The following is a 25,790-nucleotide window of genomic DNA, read 5'->3' as shown; positions in this document are numbered from 1 at the left end:
GAGGCAAAAACATCTTATCTTGCACATCAGCAAGGAAATCCAGGGTGAAAGGATTGGAAAGCAGCACACCGGGATCCTCAGTGCCAATCTGAACTTTGCTTTTAAGAGTAAGAACATTTTAAAGGTAATTTTTTAGATGATTTAGAAGAAAAAAAAAAAAAAGACAAAAAAAGTAGCTAATCAGCTTCTCCTTGGACAAGAAGGGATTGCATTAGACGCTGCTGGATACCTGCTGCTGCCACTTCTCATTCAGCCCAGGAGCTCCACTCTGCTCTAAAGGAGAGTTTGCTGTATTTGACCTTTGCTTAAACTTTACATGGAGTTTCCATTTGTCTTTTCTATGAATTCTTCTGCTTATAGATTCATTCTCCAGGAAGACACAGTATTTTTTTTCCCCTCAAGGGGATGGCCTCATTTTTGTAGATTTCCTCCTCCAATCTCTTTTGCTCTCTGGAGTTCACATAAGTCATTTTATACTTATTCGTGAGTTTCCTTTGGGAGAAGCCACACATTAAACTGAAAAGAGATTAACTATTATAACTGATCTGAACACAGCTTCTGAAAGGGTGGTTTGCTACAGAACGCACAGAACATCAAGAGACCACAGACATGCTGCCTTTGGAGGAACCAACTGATGCCCACTAAACCCCGAGCATCCTCCAGTGATGGAACCCAGTTTGACCAGTGAGCCTGAAAGCCTCAGTGAGGCAGCAGCTTCAATTGGTGCCTCTTCCCCAACTCTTTTCAACAACCTGCTCCACTACACATCACAAGTCTTATTAGCATTATAAAGATCGCATTTGTGCCCCGTTTATCTTCAAAGTCACCATAAAAGTGAACCTGAAGTCTATTACTCAAGTGCTGCTACAGAATTCCGCTTAATTAAATTCTAAAGGGCTTAAACCGAAAATATACATTGCGATGATGTGGGATAGAACATAAACTTTTTAATAGTAGTAACCAAGCACATTTACCATTTCTACAGGTGTAATAAAAATGCTAATATATGTTAATGTTTAGTCTGTGGTTAATGTTTTGTCTTGTTAATTTCCCCAGGGCTTTTATTACTGATTTAAATCTGCCACACTGCCCCAGTGATTGCATCGCCTTCCACAAACGGCGCCGCGCTCTCAAACGAACGCTGATTAACAGGAGTGGAGAAACATTTGGCTAGGACAAACACTCTTATTATATGCTTCTAATCATTAGATACATTTTGTCAGGAAGATGGGAAAGAGACAATTCCCAGCTCCCCCACTCTTCTCGCAGCAGAAAAATGTGATTATGGGCATAAAAATGAATTTACAAGCCTTTATCTTAGGAAACACATCATTATTAACGAAGTAATGATTGTTCTTCTGGTTCCAGGCACTCAAGCAGAAAGAACAAACTGAGTATGGTAACACAGATGTCTTCAATGAACACTCCAACAAAATTCCTCATTAATGGAGTACTGAATGTTATTAATCAGCTCTATAGTATTATGATCTCCATTATTCAGACTGCAAGGATTACATAAGAGACAGCATCCTAACTCACTCATGCAGAGACAGGAATCAGAGGAAGTGACCTACTCTCCGTGCTGAGGAGAACGTTTAATAATGCATCACCCTTAAATAATGCAACGCTATAATGTGTAAAATGCACACAAACACTAATGCTTAAAATAACAGAGTGCCTGTCACACCAGTGCCCAGGGTGACGCCCAACACATGCTGCAAACATGGGCTACAAACGCCCAGGGACCCCTGCAGCCACCAGACCAGGTTGTGCTGAAGGCCATCACCACCTGGTTTGAAGACCAGCTCCTTCAAACTTCTACAGAACCACAGAGTCATTAAGGAGGCATTTTTCAAAGTAAATGTAACTTATTTTTTCCTAGAATGGTTTGGGTTGGAAGGGACCTTAAAGATCATCTAGTCCTGAATCCCGACTGCCATCCTTCATATAGAGGATCACAAAATGCTTTGCAGAGGGTCATTGTCACAGCAGAAACACAGGGCCCAGAGAGGACTGGTGGGACTGGTTCTCAGGGAAGGAGCAGGATGTGCTCCACACAGAGCCACGTGTGTGGATGTGACAGAGGTGACACAGCAGCTGGCAGGTCTGACACATGGCACGGCTACACCATCACTCTACCCCAGAGACTGCATAAAGGTGAGGTGCACCAGCTCAGCAGGGCAGTGGGGAGCACAAGGGACTTTTTATGGGTTTCAATCCTTGCTGCCAATTGCTGAAGCTGCAGGATTTCCACTGGCACATCCCTGTGCTGTGCCAGGGTTCACATACCTTAAACTGGGGAAAGAGACTGCAGCTCCAATCACTGCTCCTGGTAGGACACGGCACCCTGTTCCCAGGAGGATGTGATGGCCAATGTACCACACAAGTGCTGCAGCACACACGGCACCTCCACAGCATCCCACCACGTCCCAACCCTAGCACTGACCCAGCTTCCCCCAGCACAGGATGCCCTTTCTCTCAAAGGAAACGTGACCTCAGCTTGAGTCGAGCCCTTTCAAACCTACATAAAATAATGCAAACAAGATGTTTTTTCTCTCTGGCAGAGTGTTTAATCCACCAAAGAAAGCAGCTTTGTGTTTCAGCAAAAGCCTGTTTATTGTTATTTATAGGTAGAGAGGAAGTCGGACTAAATGATCACAGTTGTTCCTTCTGTCTTTATAATCCATGACATATAATTAAGACACAACTTCTCAAGTCAGCCTTTCTCGCCAGCATTTTGTTAATTCCGTATTTAACACAGAATTTGGTATTTCAGTTTGGATGGTTGGACCTGAGCAGCAAACCGCAGGGCGGGCAGCTGTAGCCCCAGCCAGGGCTCAGACCCAACCCAGCCAACCAACTGGGAGAATCAAGAAAAAAGCATTTGCTTAATTTTTGGCACACACTTAAGCAGTTTTCCTATGTGCAGACATTTCCTGGAACAGGGCCCTGCAGCATACTAATGCACCATTATGGTTTTAACTTAGATCCGCGCAATCTGATATTTCTTAGACAACCAAACTAAGACTTTATTCTTGGAAGGAGAAGTCAGCCTTGCCTGGAAGGTTACAGCAGAGCAAAAGGGAAGATGGAGCAAAATCCAGAGATATCCTGAACACGTCAGACTGACTAAAGCCAGGTTCAGGAGCAGAAGGTGGCAGTGCCCAGAGTCCATCTCCTGGTGGAGCCCCATGCCCCCAGGGTGCTTCGTGGCTGATGAGGCAGCACAGCAGAGGTGGGGACACGGCTGCTCCTGACCCCAGGCTGCTGCTCTGCCCCTGGGACTGATTCCCTGAGGAAGCTGAAGATGCTCCAAATTCAAACAGCTGATTTCAACATTAGCACTGAATCATCTAACCTGACAGAAAATTAGGACTCAAGGCAGCAGAGCCCAATTCTGCTAAGGATGCTAATAAATACAGCTGAATTATACAACTGCATTCTGTGCATGCTCTAACACACAATTGCTACTATGGGTGCCTAGAAGACCCTCCTATTGCAGGCAATTAAATCTACCCCATCACAACAGACTGGGAAACAAGAAGTTGGCTTGAGGGATCACCAGTTTTTACCAAGACCTTAAAAAAACCCTCACTGGGCAAAGCCAGGCAGCACAACAGCTCCAGGCAATCGCCACGTGCTTGTTATTTTCCTTCCATGGGTTAATCGGTTTCCTTGGCAGATTTCTGTGGGTTTTAATGCTGCACCGTGTTTGTGCCTACGGCACTACAGAAAGGAACAATCCCAGAGAAATAAACTCCTAGCAGCCTAATTGAGAGAGGAAAAACAGATACCTGCCATCAGTCTGGAACACAAGCCAGAGTCAGAGCCTGTAACAGGGTATTTAACAGCAGCCGTGGCAGCTGGGTTGCAAATGTGGTCAATACCTACCAGCCTCTCTTCCCCCCTGCAGCCATGAGCCCAGATTCAATTATTCTTTGAGAAATACTTCGTTAAATAATTAAAAAGTTACTGCATTACTTTTCTCCTTTTTTTTCCCTTAAACCAGACCAATTCAATTTTGGAAGTATAAAGCCATTATAATGTGTCAGCTAGCAATTAGCTACTGTACACTGTTTATTCTTTAATATAATCTTTGAGTAGAAGGGCAATATTCTCAGAAACGCAGCATTAACTTGTTCCTGAATGACTTTAATATGGCTCTTTTCAAATTACTGCTCATAAAATCTCAGGGAAGAAAAATTTACAGATGATATCCCATCTCCTTAATTAGTTCTCTCTCTCTCTCTCAGCAATCCAATAGCAAGTGTAATATTTATTTAAAATAGAGCACAGGGGGCTTACCACTAAATCTGCTGTAACTGGTGACATCAAAACAAGCAGGTAAAAAGCAATGCTTGTTTTGCAGCCTGCACAGGCCATGCTCACAGGTACACACAGCTTTTCAGATTTATATTTCAATAAATGCTCATACTAAAACCATCCCAAAGGTTTTTTACACCTCTAAGTACTTTTTGTTGTAAAATGCCCTTCTCCCTTCCCATGGTGAATGGAAACCCTTCCTACCCCAAAGGGTTTGGACCCTCCATTCCTCCCCCCTCACCATCCCTTACCATCACCCTACTTACTTCAACCTTCAGATAGAAATAATCCCCCCAGCAGCAGCTATTTTCTCCCTCCATCCACCATTCTCTTTCCAAACCCCAGTCTCTGCTAAGACAACAAGGCTGGAGCCACCAAAACTCTCCAAATCATTTCAGCAGTGAAGCTGCTGAATGTCTTCAGCAGAAAAACTACCAGCATTTGTTTTCTAGCAAAGCTCAGAACAACCTCACTCCTTATGCAGCTCCTGGCAAGGGGGGCAGGAGGCTTTCCCCATGGCCATGCCATGGACCTCCCCAGTGACAGTCTAAAAGAGAAACATAAAAATTATCATTAAGGGAAAATGGTAAAAATAGCTCCATGCAGCAGAGATTAGCTGCTGGTAAAATTAATCCATTCAAGGCCAACAAAAGGCTTGGGAGAGCCCTGTGATCTTTTTTCTTTCTTTTTCTTTTTAACTTCATCTGTTGCTTTTTTCTTAGTTTTGAAGCTACCAGATCCATAGCAATTTCTTCTCCCTGACAGTCAGACCTAAACTAATCCAATTACAGGTCAGCAGCAAGATAATATACCCAAAACATGGCAAACAAGGTAAAAAGACTCCCATTAGATTTTTGCTCAATAAAGGAATTAAATTTTTTCCCAAAGACAAATAAGGCTTATTGAAAATGTAAATCATTCTTTCCTATAAAGATATAAATATCTGCAGGGCTTTTTTGAGACTTTGTTGGAAGACATCTTGTTTTTACATGTACTGTGGTTAGAACAATTGAATTACAGAATGACTTACAACATTAGATTAGTTTCTGCCTGATTGAGAATATCTTTATAATGGAAATCGGTGTGCACTTTTAACCTTGTTACAGTGCTGTATGTCTGATTAATGTATTAAAGGGACTCATTCAACAATAGGCTTTTGCAGACAGAAATTAAATTAATCCAACTTTATCACAACACCTTTATTAACAGCATCAGAGGGCTAGTATTTGATTATGAGAAGTGAATTCCGATACATTGATATACAACAATTCCAAAATGAGCTAGGAGAATCACTAGATGGGGGGAAAATTGACTAAACACACGTAATGAATTTTTGTTTATCGTCATTACTTTCCACTCACCTTGCAAGTTGCAAGCTGGGAATTTCCCCAACTCATGAGAAAGATAAACATCTTACACCAAAATCTAAAGGTAGAGAGTTATTACATTTCCTTCTGGCTCCAAACAGTGGGAATTGCATGAAGCAAGGCTCAGAGATGACCTTCCTGGATGTTTTTTAGCCTCTGCTGGGCAAACCCTTTTGGGTCCATCTGCAGGGAGCTCACGGTGACATTTTGCTCATCAGAGCCACCCCAACATCCCCTCCTGCAGCCCCACTGCCCTCAGTGCCCTCTGCTCCATGGCTTTTGGGCCGTTCCTCAGGGAGGAGGCACAGGATGATGACTGAGATATCAGCACAGGCAGCCAGGTATCTCCAGAAATACCTGTGCTCTGCTCTCTGGAGAGCAGAGTTTTATTTGTGCAGTGATACAGATCAATATGTGCAATCCAGGAGTTAATAAGCTTCAGAAAGACATAACTTAGAGCACATCAGTCACCCCCAAGTTATCCTCAGTAACCACCCAGCTCTCCAGCTGGTTCTCTCCAGGTCACTAGCTCAGAGCATCGTCTCAACCTTTGCCAGCAGCATGGAAGAGAACTGGGTGTGAAAATTGATTAGGTTAGGAAGATACACCTGCAAAAAGAATTGCAAAATTTGCCAACAGCTGCCTAGCTTTTTATTTTCATTTTATTTTTAAACAGAAATAACTCTGCCCAAGTAGCTGTAGGCTATCAGCACAGCTTTCTGCAGTCTGCTCTTGCTTAAACAAATCTTTGGAAGATAATGCAGTTAGAAGCAAACTTCACCCACTGAAAGCAGGCTCCGTGCCCTCGGGGGCTCATTAGAGGGGCAACACAACAGGTAGGGATGGAAAAGGCCACCAGTTCTTTTTGCAGTAGCCTGACAGGGCAGTGAGGACCCAGCAATGAGGGGTGCACAGCTGCAGCAGCTGGATGAAAAATCTGCCTCAATTGTTTGTTGAAATTTTTTTCCCCAGCAAAACGTATTTAGCATCTTTCACGCCTGGTACCTCAAAGCCACTTTACAATAAGATGCAAAAATGATATAATTCACAGCACCACACACAGGCAGAGAATTCACAATGAAGCAAGCCACTCATTGCAACCCAGCCCCTCATCCTCTGCTGCACAAAACAAAACACCGCTGCTCCGCCCGGGCAGCTCTGGGCACCATTCCTGCTTTGCAGAGGGTCGCTTTTAAGTTTCTGGTTTGTTCTTGGCTCATTCATCAGCATTGCTAATGGGAGAGATAGTTCTGGTTTTAAGGCAGCAACACTCACGGGGGTTACTGTCACTGGAAGTAAACTCAGCGCTGTTAAGATGAAGGATGCCCGGTGAATGACCCCGGGCCGAGGCCTGAGTGGAAACTGCAGTCACGGATAATGAGGCCAAAAGAGGGTTTAGCGTGAAAAGCACAGGGAGATGGATATTGGTGAGCACAACTCTGGTGTTGCGGGTCTAAGCAAGGATAAAAATCTTCAGGAAAGGAAATGGGCCAGAATGTATTTTGCTAATAAAGCATCTATGTTAATAGGGGTTGCAGGAGGCTGCGGCAATCCGGGCAGCGAGCAGGGAGCCGTGTCTGCAGGGCTGAGGCTCGGGGGTTCAATCTCCCTGGTAAAAGAAAGAAGTGTGGGCAGTTTTAACAGAGAATTCCACAGGCAGCTCCACCATTCCACAGTAAGTGGACAGGGCAATGGCATGTCTGGAGGGACTGAGTTAAATGAGAATAAAGACAGGTCATGCCATGGATGTCACTCCTCTGCAGGCTCCTCAGAAGCCAGGGGGATCAGCCCACCCCAAACAGGCTCCTGTTTCTGTCATGCACCAGCTTGTAGCATCCTTCAGGTTAACCAAATCTAAATGTCAGCATGAGGCTGGTTTAACGCGGAAGGAAGTTCAGCTGCAAAGCTCATTTGCAAACACAGCCCCAGTGAAAGGGCTGTGCCCCAACCCTCCCCATTCAGAGGGGCAGATCCTCCCTGGGCAGCACCTCTCTCACAATTTTTGATGCAGATGAACCCTCAAGACACCGGAGGGAACTTTCTGAAGCAGTCATCTTTGGTTCAGAATGAAACTCAGGTTTTTCCTGCTTAAATCCAATCTATTTCAAGACCTCCTATTATGTCCTTGACTATAACAATTTATTAAAAAATTAGACAGCCTGAAATTTTAAAGCTTGAAGCTCAGAGATGAAGGAACAGGCACCCCATATATCCTCTCCCTCAATGCTTTGCATGGCATGACCACCAGCTCCCTCCTCTCCTACATCCCAAAGCATCCCAGATCCAGCTGTCCAAGCCAGCTGTGATGGGAGCCAGGAAAAAGAAGAGATTAAAAAAAAAAAGAAGTTGTTCTGTGCAGTGAAGAAATCTGCAAAACATTGCAAAGCTGTGTACCCTCATTTCCAGCTGTTAAGACTGTATCCTGCCCCACTAACTCTGGGAGCTCTTTGTACTGATGCCAGGGATCTCAGAACCAAATATCTATTTAAACACTCGGGAGCCAGTTGCAAAACAACAAATTAGCTCCTCCACTAAAACAAGGAACACACCAAGGCACAGTACACACAGACAGCCACACAGAACCAGTAATTAATCTGCATGAGGTCTTTAGGCTTGTTCTGACTTCAGCTTGGAAAAGATGCAAGACATCCCTCACACACAAACCTGTGTGCATCTCACTTGCAATGCAGCCAATGTGATCGGAGAGATCAGCCAGGCTCAGTGGGTGCTCTATGATATTCCCACCCATAAAATGCAGCAGCCTTAAAAAGCTCTTTTTGAGCTGCAGAGTAGTGGGGATGAACTTGCCACCAGCCAAGTGATCTATCTCAAAACTGAAGTCAACAAACAGATTCCTGTGGTCTTCCGTGCAAAGCTGGGTTGGACATCAAACACTCTGTCAAAGGATGCTCCACGTGCTGCCGTGTGTGCATGCAAGGAGGAAAGAGCACTGTCAGCAGCCACCTTCTACTTTTTATTTAAAATAAAGGCCTCACTGCAAATTCCCTTGAAATGGCACATCTCAGAGGCCAGAGCACATCCAGTTAAAAGGACAAAGGGAGAACAAAAAAGAAGAGTATAATATAAAAATTTACAAATAGAAGCAAAATCAAATGCTATTTTTAAATTAAACCTCTGCTGATGTTCAGTGCCACCTCCTCTGCCTTTGGAGGGACAGGTTTGAGCATCACTGGCCACTGCTTCCACCCAGCAGCTCTGCAGAGCCCCACACACTCAGTCTGCTTCACCCAGACCCAATTCAGTGACAAATTGACTCAAAGCCTTGCCATGCCACCAGGGCAAGCAGGAGGGCACACCAGCATGCCACTGTGCCCACACTGCAAAAGGACAACCCTGACCAAAGACTGCCTGCGTCCTCACAGGCAAAATTCTGTGCTAGCAGTGAATTAATTAATTAATTGTGACACCAATGGTCTCCCTCCCCGGGCCAGACAAGAGGAAAAGCTTTCACTAGGCTGAGAATAACCTCTGAGTCTCACTCCCCTAGAGAGGCAAGTGATGGTCAAGAGATTCATGCCAAAGTCCCTCCCAAGAATGAGATGCAGGCCCCTGATTTGCTACTGCATATTTGAATACTAAAGCAGAGATTTAAGTCCTGCAGCAGTGTGCCAAAATAGCTGGATCAAAATTGTTGATACTGGTTTACAAAAGTGCAAGCATCAATAACTTTTGCCCTTAATCTTTCAGCACCAGCCAAGCCACCAACTTGGGGCTTTCTAGCTCAAAATCAACACCTTGAAATTCAGTGCTTTGCCATATGCTACCCCAAGTGTCAGAAAATCTTTACTACCTGAAACCTCTTCAGACAACTAATCATAGTACTCCCAAGGCTTTTTCACAGGAATGGGAATGCTGCTGATACTGCCCTCAAAATAAGGTTTATGTTCATCCTGCAGGGGGAACAGAAACAGATGCTTGCTTTAACACGCTTATCAGGCACCTTACACTGCCTATCACAAAATGGGTAACAAAATACACAATACACACACCTTGGGATAGTTCTGAGGGGGTCTGAGATCACTGAAAACCAAAACTTCTCCTGTATTTCCAGCTTTAAGTGAAAAATGGAGCTAGCTACCAGAGAGTATTAGAAAATAGCCTGAGGATTAAACTTTGCCAATAAAGAACTTGAAAATACAGAGGCTGTACATCCAGCTGACTCTCTCAGGAGAGATGCCAACAAAAAGCAACCCACATTAAAAGTACAAAGAAACCGATCTCAGTGTCTCAGAGGGAAGGACTTCGCAAACAGCGCTGTAATTTCAAAGCTTTCCCCACAAAGCTCTTGCCAGCTCCAGTACAGACAGAAAAATCCATTAGCAGATAGGAAAACTCACCAGAGCTCCCTGCCAGGGCAAGCTGCTGAGCAAAGCAGCTTCCAGCAAGTCACCCACCAGGTGAGATGGCCCCAAAAGCAGCTCCTGGGCAGTTTTTGGGGAAAACCAGCCTGGCATCAACTGTGCTGGCAAATGTACTAACCTCAGTGTATGGCAATGGGTGATATTTTCATCCCTGGGTGCCAAAAGTCCCTTTATTCGCATATTCTTGATTTTCAGCCCTGTGTATCTGCTGGAACTGCTGTTCTGAGCACACACTGCAGCAATGTTTCTGTGGTGCTACAATTAACCAAAGCCCCATTATCTTTACAATACACTCATGTACTCCCTGCCAGGATTCCCTAAAAATCTAGGGAAGCAAGGGTCCAGTTTTCCTGCCTCTGAGGCTTCCCAAGGCCATCAGAGCTGGGCTCACACCAAGCACTCTCCCTGAGCCAGGTGAGATGAGCACTTCAGCTTTGGGATAACATCAAACCAGCCTGCACAATGGCATCACCTCCACAGCACCCCAGCAGCACTCTGTATAACCTAGTTAACCCAGACCTAAAGAGTATTTTAAAGGTGTTTGCAGGAAAGTAAAGCAGCAGGGATCTGCTCACAGGACAAGCACACTGGGAATTGCATGCTGCTCCCATATAGCACTGGCACCTTTCTGCTTCCCTCCTTCTGACAAATGCAAGTGGTTGAACAAAGCTCTGGTTAATTTTGCAATTTATTCGGATTTTCTAGAAACTCAGTCATCAGTTCTGAGTGGAAGAAAAAAAGGCTTTGATGAGCTCCCTGCTCTTCCCTTTCTAGGCAGTGCTCTGCAGGTAGAGCTGCACAAATGGCTGCAAGGGGAGCACAGGGCTGGGCTGCACCCAAAACGGGGCAGGCAGGGTGAGGGAGGGGATTCTGGCCCTCTGCTCCACTCTAGTGAGACCCCCCTGGAGCATCTCCTCCAGCTCCAAGGCCCCCCAAGATAGGAAAAGGACCATTTCCATAAGGAAATGGACCTGTTGGAGTGAAGGTGATCAGATGTCTGGAGCATCCCTGCTATGGACACAGGCTGAGAGAGTCAGGGCTGCTCAGCCTGGAGAGGAGAAAGCTGCCAGGAGACCTCAGTGCACCTTCCAGGGCCTGATGGGGCTCCAGGAGAGCTGGAGTGGGACTTCTACAAGGGCATGGAGGGACAGGACAAGGAGGAAGGGCTTTCACTGACAGAGGTTTAGATTGGATATTAGGAAGAAATTCTTGACTGTGAGGGTGGTGAGGCACAGGCACAGAGAAGCTGTGGCTGTCTCATCCCTGGCAATGTCCAAGGCCAGGCTGGATGGGGCTTGGGGCAACCTGGGATAGTGGAAGGTGTCCCTGCCCATGGCAGGGGGGTCAGGACCAAATGATCTTCAAAGTCCCTTCCAACCTAAACCACTCCATCATTCTAACCTCAGAGGAGATCAGCTTTTACCTATGTAAGACCCCCCTGACTGTCTCCCTTTTAATTCCAATAAGAGGGAACGCATTAACTTTTGGAGGTGCTGGGTTGAATAATTTATTAAGCTTATTTGTACTGCATCTCTCCCAGTTGTCTTGGTTTATGGTAAAAAGCACAAAGAGATTGACTAAAATCATTCTTCCCTACACTAATGATTAAAATATCTACAAGAGGTGGACATACTAGGCAGATTTTCAACCAGGGAAAAGGCAGGAGATTAGAAAATTAATATAGATGTAGGCCTAGACAGCAATTTTTTTCCCCGTGTGCCCTGAGAGCCAGTCTCCTTGATAAAGTATTTTAATAGCAGGTTTTAGGGGTGAAGTTTTTAAGCAGACAAATTGTAGAAATAATAAAGCCCTAACACACACCACGGCTGACAAATTAGCTACTAAAGCAAGGCCTGGGATGGGAACCGTTTACTGCCACATTACTGAATTCACTGTTCTCCACTGCTGTTTGCAGACCTGGAACAACACACAGGCTCCCATTTAAATGCATGCCTGGAGACACAGTTTCCGAAAGCAGATTTACAGCAGCATGACTTCCTCCTCTTGGGGACTGTAGAGCTCCTCAGAAACCCACCTGGAGGCTCTGCAGCACCTCTGGAGCTCAGGTTCATGAGCCCTCTGCAGCCAGGTCTGTGTGAACGCTCACAGCCTGGGGGGTGGCAAAGGGGAAAAAGGAACAACCACGTGGAGAAAAGATGCTCAGTCAGGTAACATGCCTGAGGATCTGAAATACCAGGAGGGAAAACCACTGCTGCAGAAATGCCACCAATGCTGGGAAAAATCAAAGAAGCCCAAAGGACAGGCAAGGGCAGTGTTGTTATTCATGGTATAATCACTGTGGGTGCGGAAGATGAGTTTTCCATAATTCCAGAGGATTTTAATGGCAATTAAATAACCTGTCATTATTGTTAATACCATGCAGGTGAGCTGTACTTTGCCTACAGAAGCAGTGGTGGCCAAGGTCAGTAATAAAAGAGATTAATATGAGAAGCCAGGGCAAGTGTAAAAACCCACATTTTGAAAGAAAACTGCTGTGGCACTTCATACTTCGGTATGGCTACAGTGTCTAAAAACAATCATATTTACAGAATTACAGTAAATATAACTGTTTGCTTCCAGGTATATTCTTTGAAACTCAATATGTGCTGATAAGTTTAACAGAGAAACTTTCATCATAGCACAGCTAAATAAAAAAAGTTGTATTCTACCATTTACAAAGTGATATCTTACAAAGATATTTACCCCAGATGACCCCAGGTCCCGATGCAGCTCAGTTCTTAGACCCTCTACAATACTGTATGCTTCCATTGTTGCCTTATTTCTCCACTGAACAGCTCATATCCTCACTTGTAGAAAAAAAAAAAGTTGCTCTGGGCTCAGGTCTGACATAAAACCCTTAGCTGAGCAACATCAGTGATTTAAAAACAAACTTCAAAAACCCAGTGGCCATTCTTTTTTGGTGACAATTGCCAGGCAACTGGCTTGCTTGGCTTGGATTTTTTTTTCTCATTCATTCCAATAATGCAGAAATGTCTCTAGAGCAAAGAAACGATTCACTGAAGTATTAAATAATCAAGAGGAGTTATGGTTAAGTAAGTACCTAGCTACATATGGCACGAATGAATTCCAACAGCTTTACCAAGTGCAAAAGCACTGAATGGTTTTGTAATGCCCAGTAATTTTTATGGTAAAGGAAGTCAATTTATGTCCTGGTTTGGCAGATGATGGGCAGATTGTAGCTCTACTGCTTTGTGTTGACTTTAGAGGTGCTCCATCTACTTGTCCTGCCACAAACTCATTCTCTGTGGGCAGAACAAGGTGTCAATATTCAGTCATATAAGAGACAGTCATGTTTGCTCACTGCATGGTGTGTTTACTGATGGAAAACATGTTGGATGCTTTCACAGTTGAACTTCAGATTAAACAGGATCAATCTACATGTAGAAGTCAGTTTTGTTTCTTACTGCCCTGGAAATGCCAGCTGGGCTTAGAGCTGAGCTAGGTTTTCTCTCATTATCAACTGCAACATGAATTCTCCATCTCACCTGAACTCAAGGTAAACCTACAGCTACATCTCTGCTCCTTTGCTGTTCTGAGAAGGTTGACTGATGGTTCTGGCTGATGGGAGAACTTCCCCTGGCTCTGTGGCAGCAGAGCTGCTGCTCCTGACCATCAGCTGCAGCCTCCCTGCACAAGCAGTGCTTGGCTGCTGTGAAACAGTGATTTTCTGCAGAAAGGGACTCATGCAGGTTAAAAACCAATGTCCTGCACTGTACCCTGGAGCTTAACATGCTGCCCACAAGTCCTGCCTGGGCCCATCTGCCCAACACCAGCCCAGCACAGACTCCTCCTGGTCACTGCAAGGTGAGAGCAATCCAACTCAGTGTAATTTGGTCCCTAAACCCCTTCCAAGCAGTGGAGAAAGCTTGCTCCATGGGAGCCAAACTTCCCGGGGTGGGAAACCACCCGAGTGCCACCACGATGTTTCACAGCCTGCACAAGGTGGTGGCTGAGCAGAGCCAGCACAGAGAACAGCACAGAGTGCTGCTGGCTCCGAGCCACTCAGCTCAGAGCCCATAAGCTGATCTATTTCCATGGTACCCCCCAAAAAAGATAAGAGTTACAGTGCAAGTAGTACAGTGACCTACATAAACACAGCTCTTTTGTAAACAGGAGTCAAGAATGGCAGGAACAAGCAGATAACAGGGAAACAGTGTCAGATTTTAATCATCTTTGGTTTTAAGCAAACTATTACAACACTCCTACACCTTTGCCCCATCTCCAACTCTACCCTCCCCACACAGAGCAGCTCAGTTGTGTCTCAAGAAAAATCTCCTCTGCAGAACAAGCACCATAGTATCACGGTACGTTTGTCCTTGGTGTTCAAACGGAGCAGCAGGATTTTCAGAGCAAGACAGCCTCAGTTTCTCAGGAGGCTGAGAAATTCCCAAAATGTGTTTTTAAAGAGTCAAGTAAAAATAAGAAATAATCTCATTAAATGCAGCCCAAAACTGGAATGAGATGGAGAATCAGCTCTTCTTTGGTAAATCAGGGGAAGCTACAGCACGTGCCTCTGCCTGGCATCTACTTGGAGGAACCTTTTTTTGATGCTAAAGGAGGCACAGGACACCTGGAGAGCAGGACCAGCCTTTCAGAGCTACCCAGGGCAAGCACAGTTGGGACATCTCAACTCCCAACCTCACACCCCAGGGCGAGTCCAGACCCTTCTGCTCTGACCAACCTGAGAAGAGGCAAAGCCCCTAATGGAAACCCAGGCCGTGCAAACACCAGCTTCAAACGCTACCAAAAGTTTCTTGGAAGATCAGAAGGGGGTGGGAAGGGGTTGGTAATTGGAACCATTTGGGGTTTGCTGGCAGGAGGAAAGGGACACTTGGTTTCAACACAGTTTGTGTACAAGAGAGCCCGGGGACCTGCAGAGTTACTCACAGCTGTCGAGAGCTTCCCTTCGTTCTTCTGCGCGTGGACGACGGCGTCGCGCACCACGGAGAACAGGCTCAGCAGGACGTGCTCCATGTCGTAGATGCCATGCATGCCCCTGGTCAGCCCCTCCAGAGCCTGGATGTACTCCTTCCAGAGGTTATGGATCTCCAGGACGCCCGCCAGGCATCCCTGCATCACCGCCCCGCAGTAGCCGGCACAGGGCTTGGCCAGCAGCAGCCCCTGGCAGTGGGAGCAGTACCACATCTTCAGCAGCGCCCGCCCGCACTCCTTGCTGAACTTCAGGTGGTCAGTGGTGTTTATCACCTCGATGCCCAGGTTCAGAGCCTGCAGAAAGACTCGTGTGGCCTGCAGGGACTTGGACACCTGCGTCATCATCGTCTTTGGGTAGTTCCCAAAGGCTTTGAGGTCTCTCCTGGCCGCCCGCAGACATTCGGTCATTTCCACAGAGGGATCGGGGAAGCCAGGGTTAATCAAGTGAGAGTAAACCAAAGGGAACAAACTGTCAAAAAATTCATTGATCATGTCATTGACACTGATGTCAGAGCCCAATATGTACAGTGAGATATCAGTAAAAAGTTCTCCAACAAATTTAAGAGCCCTGGGCCCCATGCTCTGGTAGTAGGTCCTAAACATGCTGTTGGTGAAGTTTCTTGCATGCCGCACTACAATTTCGAAGGCTTCTGCAAAACAGAACAACGACAAGAAAAAAAATGTTATTAAGAGATGGTGAACCCAGAAAGAGGGAGGATAATGTTCCACCACATCACTGCTGCCAGGGCTGGCCCCATCCTGCCTGCCTTGGGTCAAACACCTGCTGGCAGCCGTGCCTGCTGCAAAGCACCAGCATCAGCAGTTTCCAGGGGAAATGCATAAATTCTTTAAGCAGAAGCTACATTTCAAAATGGCAAAAAAAAAAAAAACAACCCTATGATCTAGTTAACATTTCAGCTTTTAAAGAAAATATTGATTCAAGAAAAGGGCTAGACTGCAATTTCTTTCTCTCCCCCCTTTCATATTGATTTGAAATTAACAGGAATTCTATCTCCAGACTTAATTTAAGGCAGAGATAAATGTTTGACAAACTGTACAGTACTTAAAATTAGGAAACAGTAAATGCTGACATTCCATTATGAAAAGGAAAATATTTATAGGAGTTTAATCACAGACAATATTCTGACTCTACCCCCAGCAGGTACCCTGCATTATGTGTCCTCTAAGCCACTGCAAAAGCCCCCACAGTGCTGCAGCTTTCCCAAATGCACCAGGCTCACTTCAGCTGCAGATCCAATCTTTCATCTGCCCTGGATGGAGCTGCTCCGTTGTCCAAAGGATGCTGAGAGCCAGTGGTGCCATGTCCACCTGTGGCTGCCCAGCCAGGAACACTCTCATGCACACCAGGCTGTCCCATGCTGTCCCACAAAATTCAAGTTTTAGACAGACACTGTCATTTTGCTAGGAAAAACCACAACGCATTTTCCCATCCCTACCTTCACAAACTTTAGGACTTTCAGCCCACATCTCCTCCACAAGGTGAATAATGTGAGGGAAGCCCCACACTATTCCTTTAATTATAGCCCTCCTCATCAGGAGGCTTCCCAAATATCCATACAAACATACCTACAAACACACACCAGTTTGCGTCTTAAAGCATTAGAAGGGGAGGCCATCAGGGCAAACAAAAGTCTTTTTCTTTGGCCAGCTTGTTCTACCAGCCCAAGTCCCACCCTCCAGGGTACTATTCATAAAATGCTAAAATTAATGAACAGCCTTTCAGTTCACAGGTCACTGACACCCCACGATGTAACTGCTCTCAACTCTGTCACTCTGGAAACACACATCCTGGCTCAATTTGCATGAAAATTATTCATGCTCAATAATTAAAGGGAATGTTTAATTTTTAAAGCCATAAGAGTTATCTCCCCCATTTGTTAAGGCTGGAATGCAGCTGAGCATGGCCTGACACATCTCCACAGGGGTTCAGTATCAACACTGTCACAAGCAATGCTGGCCCTGCTGCTCGCCCTGCATAACCTCTTGCTTACTCAAGAGCTTTCAAGACCATCACATCTCCAGGACTTCCAGCTCTTTCTTCCTGGGTGCACATTATTCAGGGATGCCTGGAAGGAGAGGGTGCTGCTGCTGCACCCCACCCCAGCATGCAGAAAGCTGTGGTGTAAGCAGTGATCAGAGCAGAAATTACTGATACACTTCTGCAAACAGTGTCTCTACCCCATCTGGTGCCTGCACAGCTCCCAGGCATGCTGCTGAGGCATTTTGTCCACAGCTCCAGACACTCACCAGGACTGTCCCAGCAAGCCAGGATCTGTGCTCCCAGGGGACAGCCATCCTTCCTTCCTCACAGCACAGACTCAGCATGCAGTGCTGCAGGGACACAGGGCCCTCTCCCTGCCATGAGCCAGCATCCTGCTCCTCAGCCCCTGACAGAGGATGGCAAAGCTCTCCAGGCAACACAGCAGCAAGTGTGACGCAGACTGGGCACCGCAAGCAGAGCACTTGTACTATTGCACTATATGAAATGCTGGTTGTACTATTAAAAGTTTTAAAACAAAAAAAAAAAATCTCTTTAAAGAGGACACATGGATTACAAAACTTTTTCCCCCCACTCTTTATTCTCAAGAACACCAGAATAGCTTTTGCCTCCAAAAGCACAAAGAACATTTTGGACCAGTGTTTTTTTCTGACAGCAGTGGAGACGGTGCCAGGATTTTCATGCTGTGCCTCACCATTCGCCTTTACCCTCTTCTCTGTTAGTTCCCTTAGAAAAAGTCACCACTTTTCCATTTTCTCGCTCCTCTGTGCTTTGCCAGTTATCATCAGAGCCAAAAGACTCTTCACTGATTAGAAAAATATTCCAAGCTCCTATGCAAACCTCCTACGGCGAGAAGGGCTTCAGAAAGGAATGGAGAACAGTGGTGTATCAGAAGAGCATGCACACACAGTCCCACTGCTTTAAAGGTCATGACATGCACATAATTTTTATCGTAATAACTGGCTGAGAGTGTCTATTTTATGCGCCTGGGAGCTTTTGCATATATCCATTAGAAAGCGCAACAGGGACTATAAAAGCATATGGAGACTCCTGCTGCCCTATTAATAGATGCAAGAAATAATACAACTTTGTAAAAAAGAAGTCTTACACATCCAAAATCTCTCCCACCCAACTCCCACAGTAGTTGCTTATTCTGAAATATTCCTCGGAAAGCACTGGCTGCAGGAATTCTAAATCCCCAGCTGCCAGCAGCTGCAGTGACCCTCAGCCAGGCTCTGAGTGCTTCAAAGGGGAGGAAACTTTGAGGGTCAGACCCTTGTGCTCCCACGAGGGACCCTCACAGGGACACAGGGGGGACAGTGCATTATAGACGTGACACAGGCATCTGATCCCCCATAAAATCCCACAGCCTGCATTTGCTGCTGGTAAAATCTGCCCCACTCATAGCATGGCATTATTGAAACTCATTGCTGGAGGATAATTCAATCTTTTCTCTCATCTATTTTTTTCCCTCCCAAGGATATTTTCAAAAGCTGCCATTTAAGGCAGCTGTTTTGCAGGTCTGGCTGAAGCAGTGTGAATACAAAGCAAAGCATCAGACTTGCCCCCAAGTTCAGCAGGCAAAAGCACTGCACAGCTGAGCAGGGCTCACATTTTACAATCTCCATCCCTGTGTAGAGTACACACACAGATGCACACACAGGAGAGTATAAGACATGTTCCTTTAAACACGTTAGCAACAAAAGAAAGGCTCAGGATAATTTCCACCCTTTAGTGGATGCAGGGAGAAACACAGGGACAAAGGATGAGGAAAAGGCAGATGTACTTAACACCTTCTTGCCTCAGTCTTTAGTAAAGCCAGTTTTTCTCCAGGTACCCAGCACCCCGAGCTGGAAGAGAGGGATGGGGAGTAGAACAATCCCCATAATCCAGGAGAAAATGCTCAGGGCTCTGCTGCACCACTTATATACACACAAACAGGGCTGGATGGGATCCACCCTAGGGTCCTGAGGGAGCAGGCAGAAGAACTCACGAGGCCACTGTCCATCATCTACCAGCAGTCCTGGCACGTACGAGACAGGCAGGGCATCAGGCCCAGCCCACACGGGGTCATGGTCCTGCTCGACCAACCTCATCTCCTTCTGTGATAAGGTGAGCAGATTGGTGGATCGAAGAAAGCTGGGAATGTCTACCTGGACTTTAGGAAAAACTTTGGCAGTTTCCCACAGTATTTCTCCTTGGTGGATCAAAGAAAGCTGGGAATGTCGTCTACCTGGACTTTAGGAAAAACTTTGGCAGTTTCCCACAGTATTTCTCTTGGAGAAACTCTGCTTATGGCTTAGACACCTGTCCAGGAAAGAGAAACCAAGGGGGCACTTGCAGGATGGGAGCCAGAGCATCACCACCAGCCCAGCACTGGTGCCCTGGTACTGCACATCTGTTGACTGCTTCAGTCAAGGGCACTTTATCAGGACTCCGAAAGGATGAATGGAACAGCTCAACTACTCTAGACCACAGATATCAGTCACTAGTTGAAAAGCACAGGCTATTACTTCTTTTTCAGGCTGGACTCTTGCTGAAGTACCTGGAGAGGAATTGCTGCCTGATTCCAGCAGCCGGAAGGGAAGGACTAAGCTCCTTTCAAAGTGCAAACATTCCCCAGAACACAGCCCAGGGAGAGCTGCGTGGCCGCTGCAAACCAGCAATTAGAGAAAATAAATTGTAAAAGAGCATAACAGTGCCCTGAGTGGGGATTACTGGCAGGAGAAGGAAATCGCTGCGTTCTCAGCCCAGATAATAAGAGTCTGCTGCTTATAAAAATGCCAGCTTTCCTGAGCACGTTGGCTCTTAAGCTGCAGCAAACTTCAAAGGGGTCGGCGGCGGGGCCGGAGGAGCTCTGGATTAACCTACTGCTGCCCCAGGCTGCAGGAGCTCCAGCCCAGTCTGCCACTTGATGGGTTTATTTAAGAGATTATGTGATGCAGCTGCCTGAGCCACAAGGAGCTGCTACAGGTGACCCCAGCAAGCCATTCCCATCCAGCATCCCACCGGAGAGGGGAGAGCCAGAACCTGATGGCAGCTGCAGAGCTGGGGCAGCCACAGCAAAGCACCTCCAATTCCAAGCTCAGCAAGTGCTGCTTCACAAGCAGCTGAAGGTGTTTAGAAAGGTGAAACAAGGTCTGCCCTCCTTCTGACTCCTGTGCCAGCTCACCCAAGAGCAGCACACCACAGGAGCCACCTCCACACACCACTGTGACCACTGGGAGGAGGGACAGCAGGGTCCACCGTGGCAGCTGGACACCAGGACGTGCCACAGGCTTCATGCTGCCCCTCCAGTCATGTGCTGCTCTGGTTCTGCTGTAAAGACAGGCTTCCAACAGGGACAGCTGTCCTTCTCTGGGTGTCACACAGCACAGCAATCAGGTCCTCTTTGGCAAAGGCTCAGCAAAGGTGAAGGGGCTGCACCAGCAGCTCATCATCCATGGGCAGCTGGGAAGGGAACAAAGGTGGAGGTGCAGGACTGTGTGACCCATGCACCCCACAGCACATGAGTACCAAGGCATTAGAACTGCACCTACAACACTGATTTTCCTGTTTCTTGACATCTAGACACATAAATCCTGCAACCACAAACTCTCTCTGAGCAGGGAAGCTCCCACCATGGCTACTCCCACTTACTCTGGGGAGCTGAGCTCACAACTCCCATTTGCACATCTGCAAAGATTGTTTGCTTAAAAACTTGTCTCCCCACGCATATCTTGAACACCAAGATATCTCTTCACAGAGGAGGAACTACAACCTTTGTTATTCCACTACCAAGAGCCAGTAAAAGCAAGGCTCAGGATTTTTCGAGGGAAGAAAACAAGGCAAGTAATTCTAGACAAGGTCATAGTGTCACCCTATGCCCTCAGAAAACTCCAGGGTCATCTCCTCCAGGAGTCTGTAGCATGAGTGAATCCTCATGCACTATTCCAAACTGTAAAATGAACAGAAGACTGATTTCCATGCAGCAGAAACTTCCCCTGAGGTCAACACAGATCACTGGCAGTCAGCTGAATTTCCCCCAGCAGATGAGAATGCATTTTGAGATTTCCTGCACCTTCCCCAGGATGCTGCTGCTTGGGAACACTACAGGCTGCAAATGTGGCACACAGTGAGTCCCCGTCCTGCACAAGGGACCATTTTCAAATCTTACCAGCTCCACAAAATGCACTTTACATGCCTTTTAGGTATGAATGTGCTCCTCCTCCCACAATGAACCTCATCTGTGATGCAACCACTCCAGGGCAGCGAGAGACCCAGCTCCTGGAGCTCGGTACATTTGCTCAAGTCTCTCTTTTAGGCTTCAATGGCTCTGCTCATGACCCTGGGTTTGCTCCCCAGGCCTGTCCCTGCAGGGTCCCTGCTCACAGGGCCTGACACCAAACTCTGCTCAAGGCACAGCAATAACTGCAGGGGTCAGAGAGCCTGGGGCTGGCCAGGCTTCCCCTGCCTTGGCTCCCCTGACCTCTGGCACTTCCCTGCTGATGGCAAAACCTCTCCCTTTGCTTCTCAGGACACAAATAACAAAGCATCAGGACAGAGCTCTGCACTGGAATCTCTCAGCCCACAGGAATCATTTTCACCCTGAGACAAAAGCATGGGTGTCCAGTCCAGGCAGGACATTGAAAATTAATCAGTTTATTAATCTGTTCCCAATGCAATCACTGCATTTCCTGCAGGCCCAAGGTTCCCAAACCTTTAAAAATCCCTTACATCTAAAAGCCAAAACTGCTCAGCCCCTCAAAACCACTACCAACCTTCATGGACTGGAATTCAAATGCTCATCAAGGAAATGCTAAAAGTTTGAGTGTTTGTAAGCTCAACCAAGTATTTTCTGACTTGGCTCTTGCTGTGCCACTGCTCAGAAGTGGCAAAAGAAGCCAGAGGAATCCTCATGTGAGTGAGCTCTAAAAAGAGGAAATGCTTCTTTAATACCTCCAATGAATCAGACAACTTCAGCCCTGTCACAACAGCCTGTGTTCCCAACACACAGCAGAGCTCACCAAGAGAGGAACAACTGTTTGCAATAACGGCCTGGCAGCCACAGGCACTACTGGTGAGATGAACCCCAAGTCATTTTTCAAACAGCAGGTAATATTTATTTACCAACTTGGAAAAGGTTTGCAATGTATTGAGCAGAAAGGAAACAAAATCTAAGAGAATTTCCCCTGGCAGCAATAAGAGCAGCCTCCAGATTTGTTCTGTTATGATTTACACTACACTGCAAGTTTTTAACAACATTATCTGGAGACAAAAGCTCTTCTAAGCAGTATAATTACTTTTGTCTATGGCATTACAGAACCCATCAGATGGTGCCACTGCTGCTCTTACAGGGTTTGTTTCACTGAGCACATTTGGGTTTAAAGCTTAGGAAATGCTTTTTTTCTATGACACACTATGACACAGCCTTTTGGATTACTTTTACAATATTGTCACCATAAAAATTATGGTCTCGAGCTCCCAAGCTTATGAGATTAGCTTCAAAGCATTAGTAATAAAAAGTAGAACAATTCTGTTATTCTGTCTTCTTAATTTTAAGCCACCAAGGTTTGCACTTTCTACCTTTGCTCCATCACCACCAGTCCAAGAGAGCAAAGGTCCCATCTTTAAATGAGACAGCTTTTTCCAGCTGCCTTCACTACCACAGGAGCCAAGGTTTCCAAGCCAGTGTTGCTCACCAGCCAATGCTAAATCCTTATACTTTTGTCAGAAAAGCATCTTCTCCTAATTATCTGTTTCTATCAAAGCACCAAGCTCCAAAGCCATTTCTTTTTAATTGTTCAGCTTATATAGTGCCCTGGCAGTTTGAAATACACTCCCTGAAGTTTCTAATAAAAATACTGTACGATCCATCTCATTATACCCTCTCAAACTGCCCTGAAAACGCGCTCCTGTTCCAGTCCAGGTAACAGTCCAACTGTTACACAATTAGTCACACTGTGCTTCTCCCATTTAATATTTATATCCTGCACACAAAAACTTTGTTAATGCAAACTGCAGAGCTCACCAACACAAGCTGCTAGCCCAGAAGCAAGGAAAGAAGAAATGATGGTGCCCCCAGCTCCCCACGCCCAACCAGCCCCTCACCTGGACCAGACCCTGCCTGCAGGAGCTCAGTGCAGTGCTCTGTACCCCACTCTGGCATCCACAAGGCATGACAGCAAAAGGCAGGTCAGGGGTGAATGGACAACAGACAAGAAATATTTTTTTGAGGGGCACCAGGATGCCTAGAGACCCTTGGGAGCACCCAAGTCAACACATGGAACCTACATTCCAAGTGAAAGTTAAAAAAAACCTAAAAAAATCCTAAAGCAAACACTTCACAAGAATGACTCTGGAATAAAATCTTTCCTGGGGCATCATGTTTGCTGGCGTTTTTCATTAAATATTGGTTGCACATCCATTGTGTAATTTGTTTTCCCGAGCATCAAGAAAGACAACGCTTTGTGCCATGACAGATGTGTGAATGCTTAACAGATTCCTGAAAATTTAATACAGACAAAGTTAAAAATGCAAACAGTCGAGGCTGGTGCAAGTGGTGAGTGAACATGATTCTTTATCAAAATCGAAGGGCAAGAGGAATAAGGGCCTGGAGAAGCAGGCTCAAATCAAGCCCTGGGAGCACAAGCTGGAAAAGTTGAGAGGGAGGATGCAAGAGGCTCCTGCAGCTGAAAGGTCACTGTGGTGGAGGTAAAGGTTGTGCTGTAACCTGTCAGATGAGAGGAACATAAACTTTTCTCCATGCCCCCCACGCCTCCATCCTGATGCTGAAACCCACATAAAGCTCGGGGTTCAAGTTCACCTTCCCCGTTTTTTTTATCCCAAATACTTCATTTCTTTGCTCCTAGTCTCTCCTACCTCTCCAGTTTGCTGCAGAAACAACAGACTCCATCTGCAACACTTACTTCAAGCCAGGTGCTCAGCCAGGGAGCACAGCCTAGTGCAGCAGGAATAGCTACAAAAGCCTTGGGAAACCCTCTCTGCCCTGGGTAAGTGAGCAGATATCACAGAGCCAAGCATTTTACCACTGCAAAAGCACAGCTAGGATTGCTTTGGTTTTATTTTTAAGCACAAAGTGCATTTCCTCCCCCAAAACCAAAATAAAAACACACAAAACCAAACCAAAATACCCAATAAAACAAACCAAACAAAACAACAACAACAACCAATAACACCCCAAAACTTGGTCACCCACACAGCCTTATTTTACTAATTGGAGGCTGTAACATCCACCTAATGGGGTTATCAAGATATCAAAAAAGCAGCATACCTCTTCAAAGATGAATGACAAGCCACACATATCAAGCACAGGGCAAATGATTTCATGCACCCCCAACCCAAATTTACAAGCCAAGCATTTCTAAAGACCAGGACACTAGTTTGCATAGTTCTTCTGTTTATTTTAAACTAAAAGTTATAAGCAACTTCTGAAAAAAAAAAAAAAAAAAAAAAAGCAAGCCTAGCAAATTCCTTTATTCATCAGAATAAATGAAGATAAAGCAAGCCACCAGCTCAAACTGAGCTTGTACTCAAAAAGTAAAAAAAAATTCTTTGGAAGTGCATTGGTCTCAGTAACTTTAGAGCAAGGCAGATCTGAGACTGGCTTTCCAGGCTCCCTTTCATTCCAGAGGGCTTTTATCAGTCTGTTAAGTCTCCAACAATGGAGAGCAGAATATTTATTTAAGCAGCAAATTCCTTCCTTAATAATCTCTCCTGGCCAAATTCTCTTTAAAGTTATCTCAACTGTCTGACAAACAGCAAATGGCAGAAGATCAGTTCTTGATCCCTACAGTAACACGAAGGACTTGCACTTATATCAGGGCACCTGTTGACCATTCTTTAGTGACTCCAGCCCCTTTATTTCTGTTATCAGTTTCCCACCTGCGCCGGCAGAACTTGGGAAAGCCATTTACTCAGTAACATCCAGCAACCAACATCGGTTTAACGCTTCCCCCTAAGGAATTTTCCAGACACAGAACAATTTCCAGGTTCTCAAAAGCAACTCAGTGATTTCCAAGCTAGTTTTGTGTCTTGAGACAAAACCAGAGGTTTCCAACGTGGTCATAAGACTGTGGGTCACCTGAGGAGCACAGGTACAACCAGGGACTCCAATTCTCCCTGGCAGCACCTGACCACCGAGCAGATGCAGAATATTTGAGCAGCATCTTGCTCAGGAGGGAGCAGGGTACCCCACACCTCCTGTCTGAAACACCACAGCAGCACCCCTGTAACAGGACTCAGGGCATGCCACGCACACAAACCCCAGGCACCATTTCCATCCTTTAAAAAAGAAAAGCTCAGCACTTTCCAAACACTAGACTCACTTCTTCTCTTCCTTCCTCTCTGGTACCTTAAGTGGAGCCCCCCAAATCACCAGTGGTTTTGCTGGGGGGAGGTTGTTTTGATGAAAACTGTTTTGTTTGTTTGTGGGGAAGGGCGGGTTGATGGATTTTTTTGGGTTGGGTTTTTTGTGGGTTGGGTTTGTTTGTTTGAGCAGAGCTTGTTTGCTTGGCTTTTTCAGGGGGTTGTTGGTTTGGGGTTTTTTTTGGTGGGTTCTCTTGGTTTGATTGGTTTTGACGGTGTTTTCTACGTTGGTGGATGGGCAGGTCCCAGCCCGGGGAGGAAGCAGAAGGTGGGACATCACGTCCTGGTGGCACCAGCTGAGCCCATGGCTCGTCCATACCCAGCATTCCACATGGCTCCTGCATCCTGCTAGTCCTGGCTCAAAGCCCTGCTTTGATT

At 46.0% G+C, this 25,790-nt stretch overlaps 1 protein-coding gene across 1 annotated transcript in view; it reads right to left on the bottom strand.

Annotated features, from left to right (window-relative positions):
- Positions 1-25,790, bottom strand: part of GPC3 (glypican 3) — a 139,853-nt gene that overhangs the window by 59,147 nt on the left and 54,916 nt on the right. The window contains exon 3 of the mRNA XM_041485212.1: positions 14,981-15,675. Coding sequence (XP_041341146.1) covers positions 14,981-15,675 — 695 coding nt within the window. The remainder of the gene's footprint in view (positions 1-14,980; positions 15,676-25,790) is intronic.

This window comes from Pyrgilauda ruficollis, unplaced genomic scaffold (assembly GCF_017590135.1).
Source record: "Pyrgilauda ruficollis isolate IOZ18807 unplaced genomic scaffold, ASM1759013v1 scaffold7, whole genome shotgun sequence".
NCBI classification, from domain to species: Eukaryota; Metazoa; Chordata; class Aves; order Passeriformes; family Passeridae; genus Pyrgilauda; species Pyrgilauda ruficollis.
This window is presented reverse-complemented; position numbering and strand designations above follow the sequence as displayed.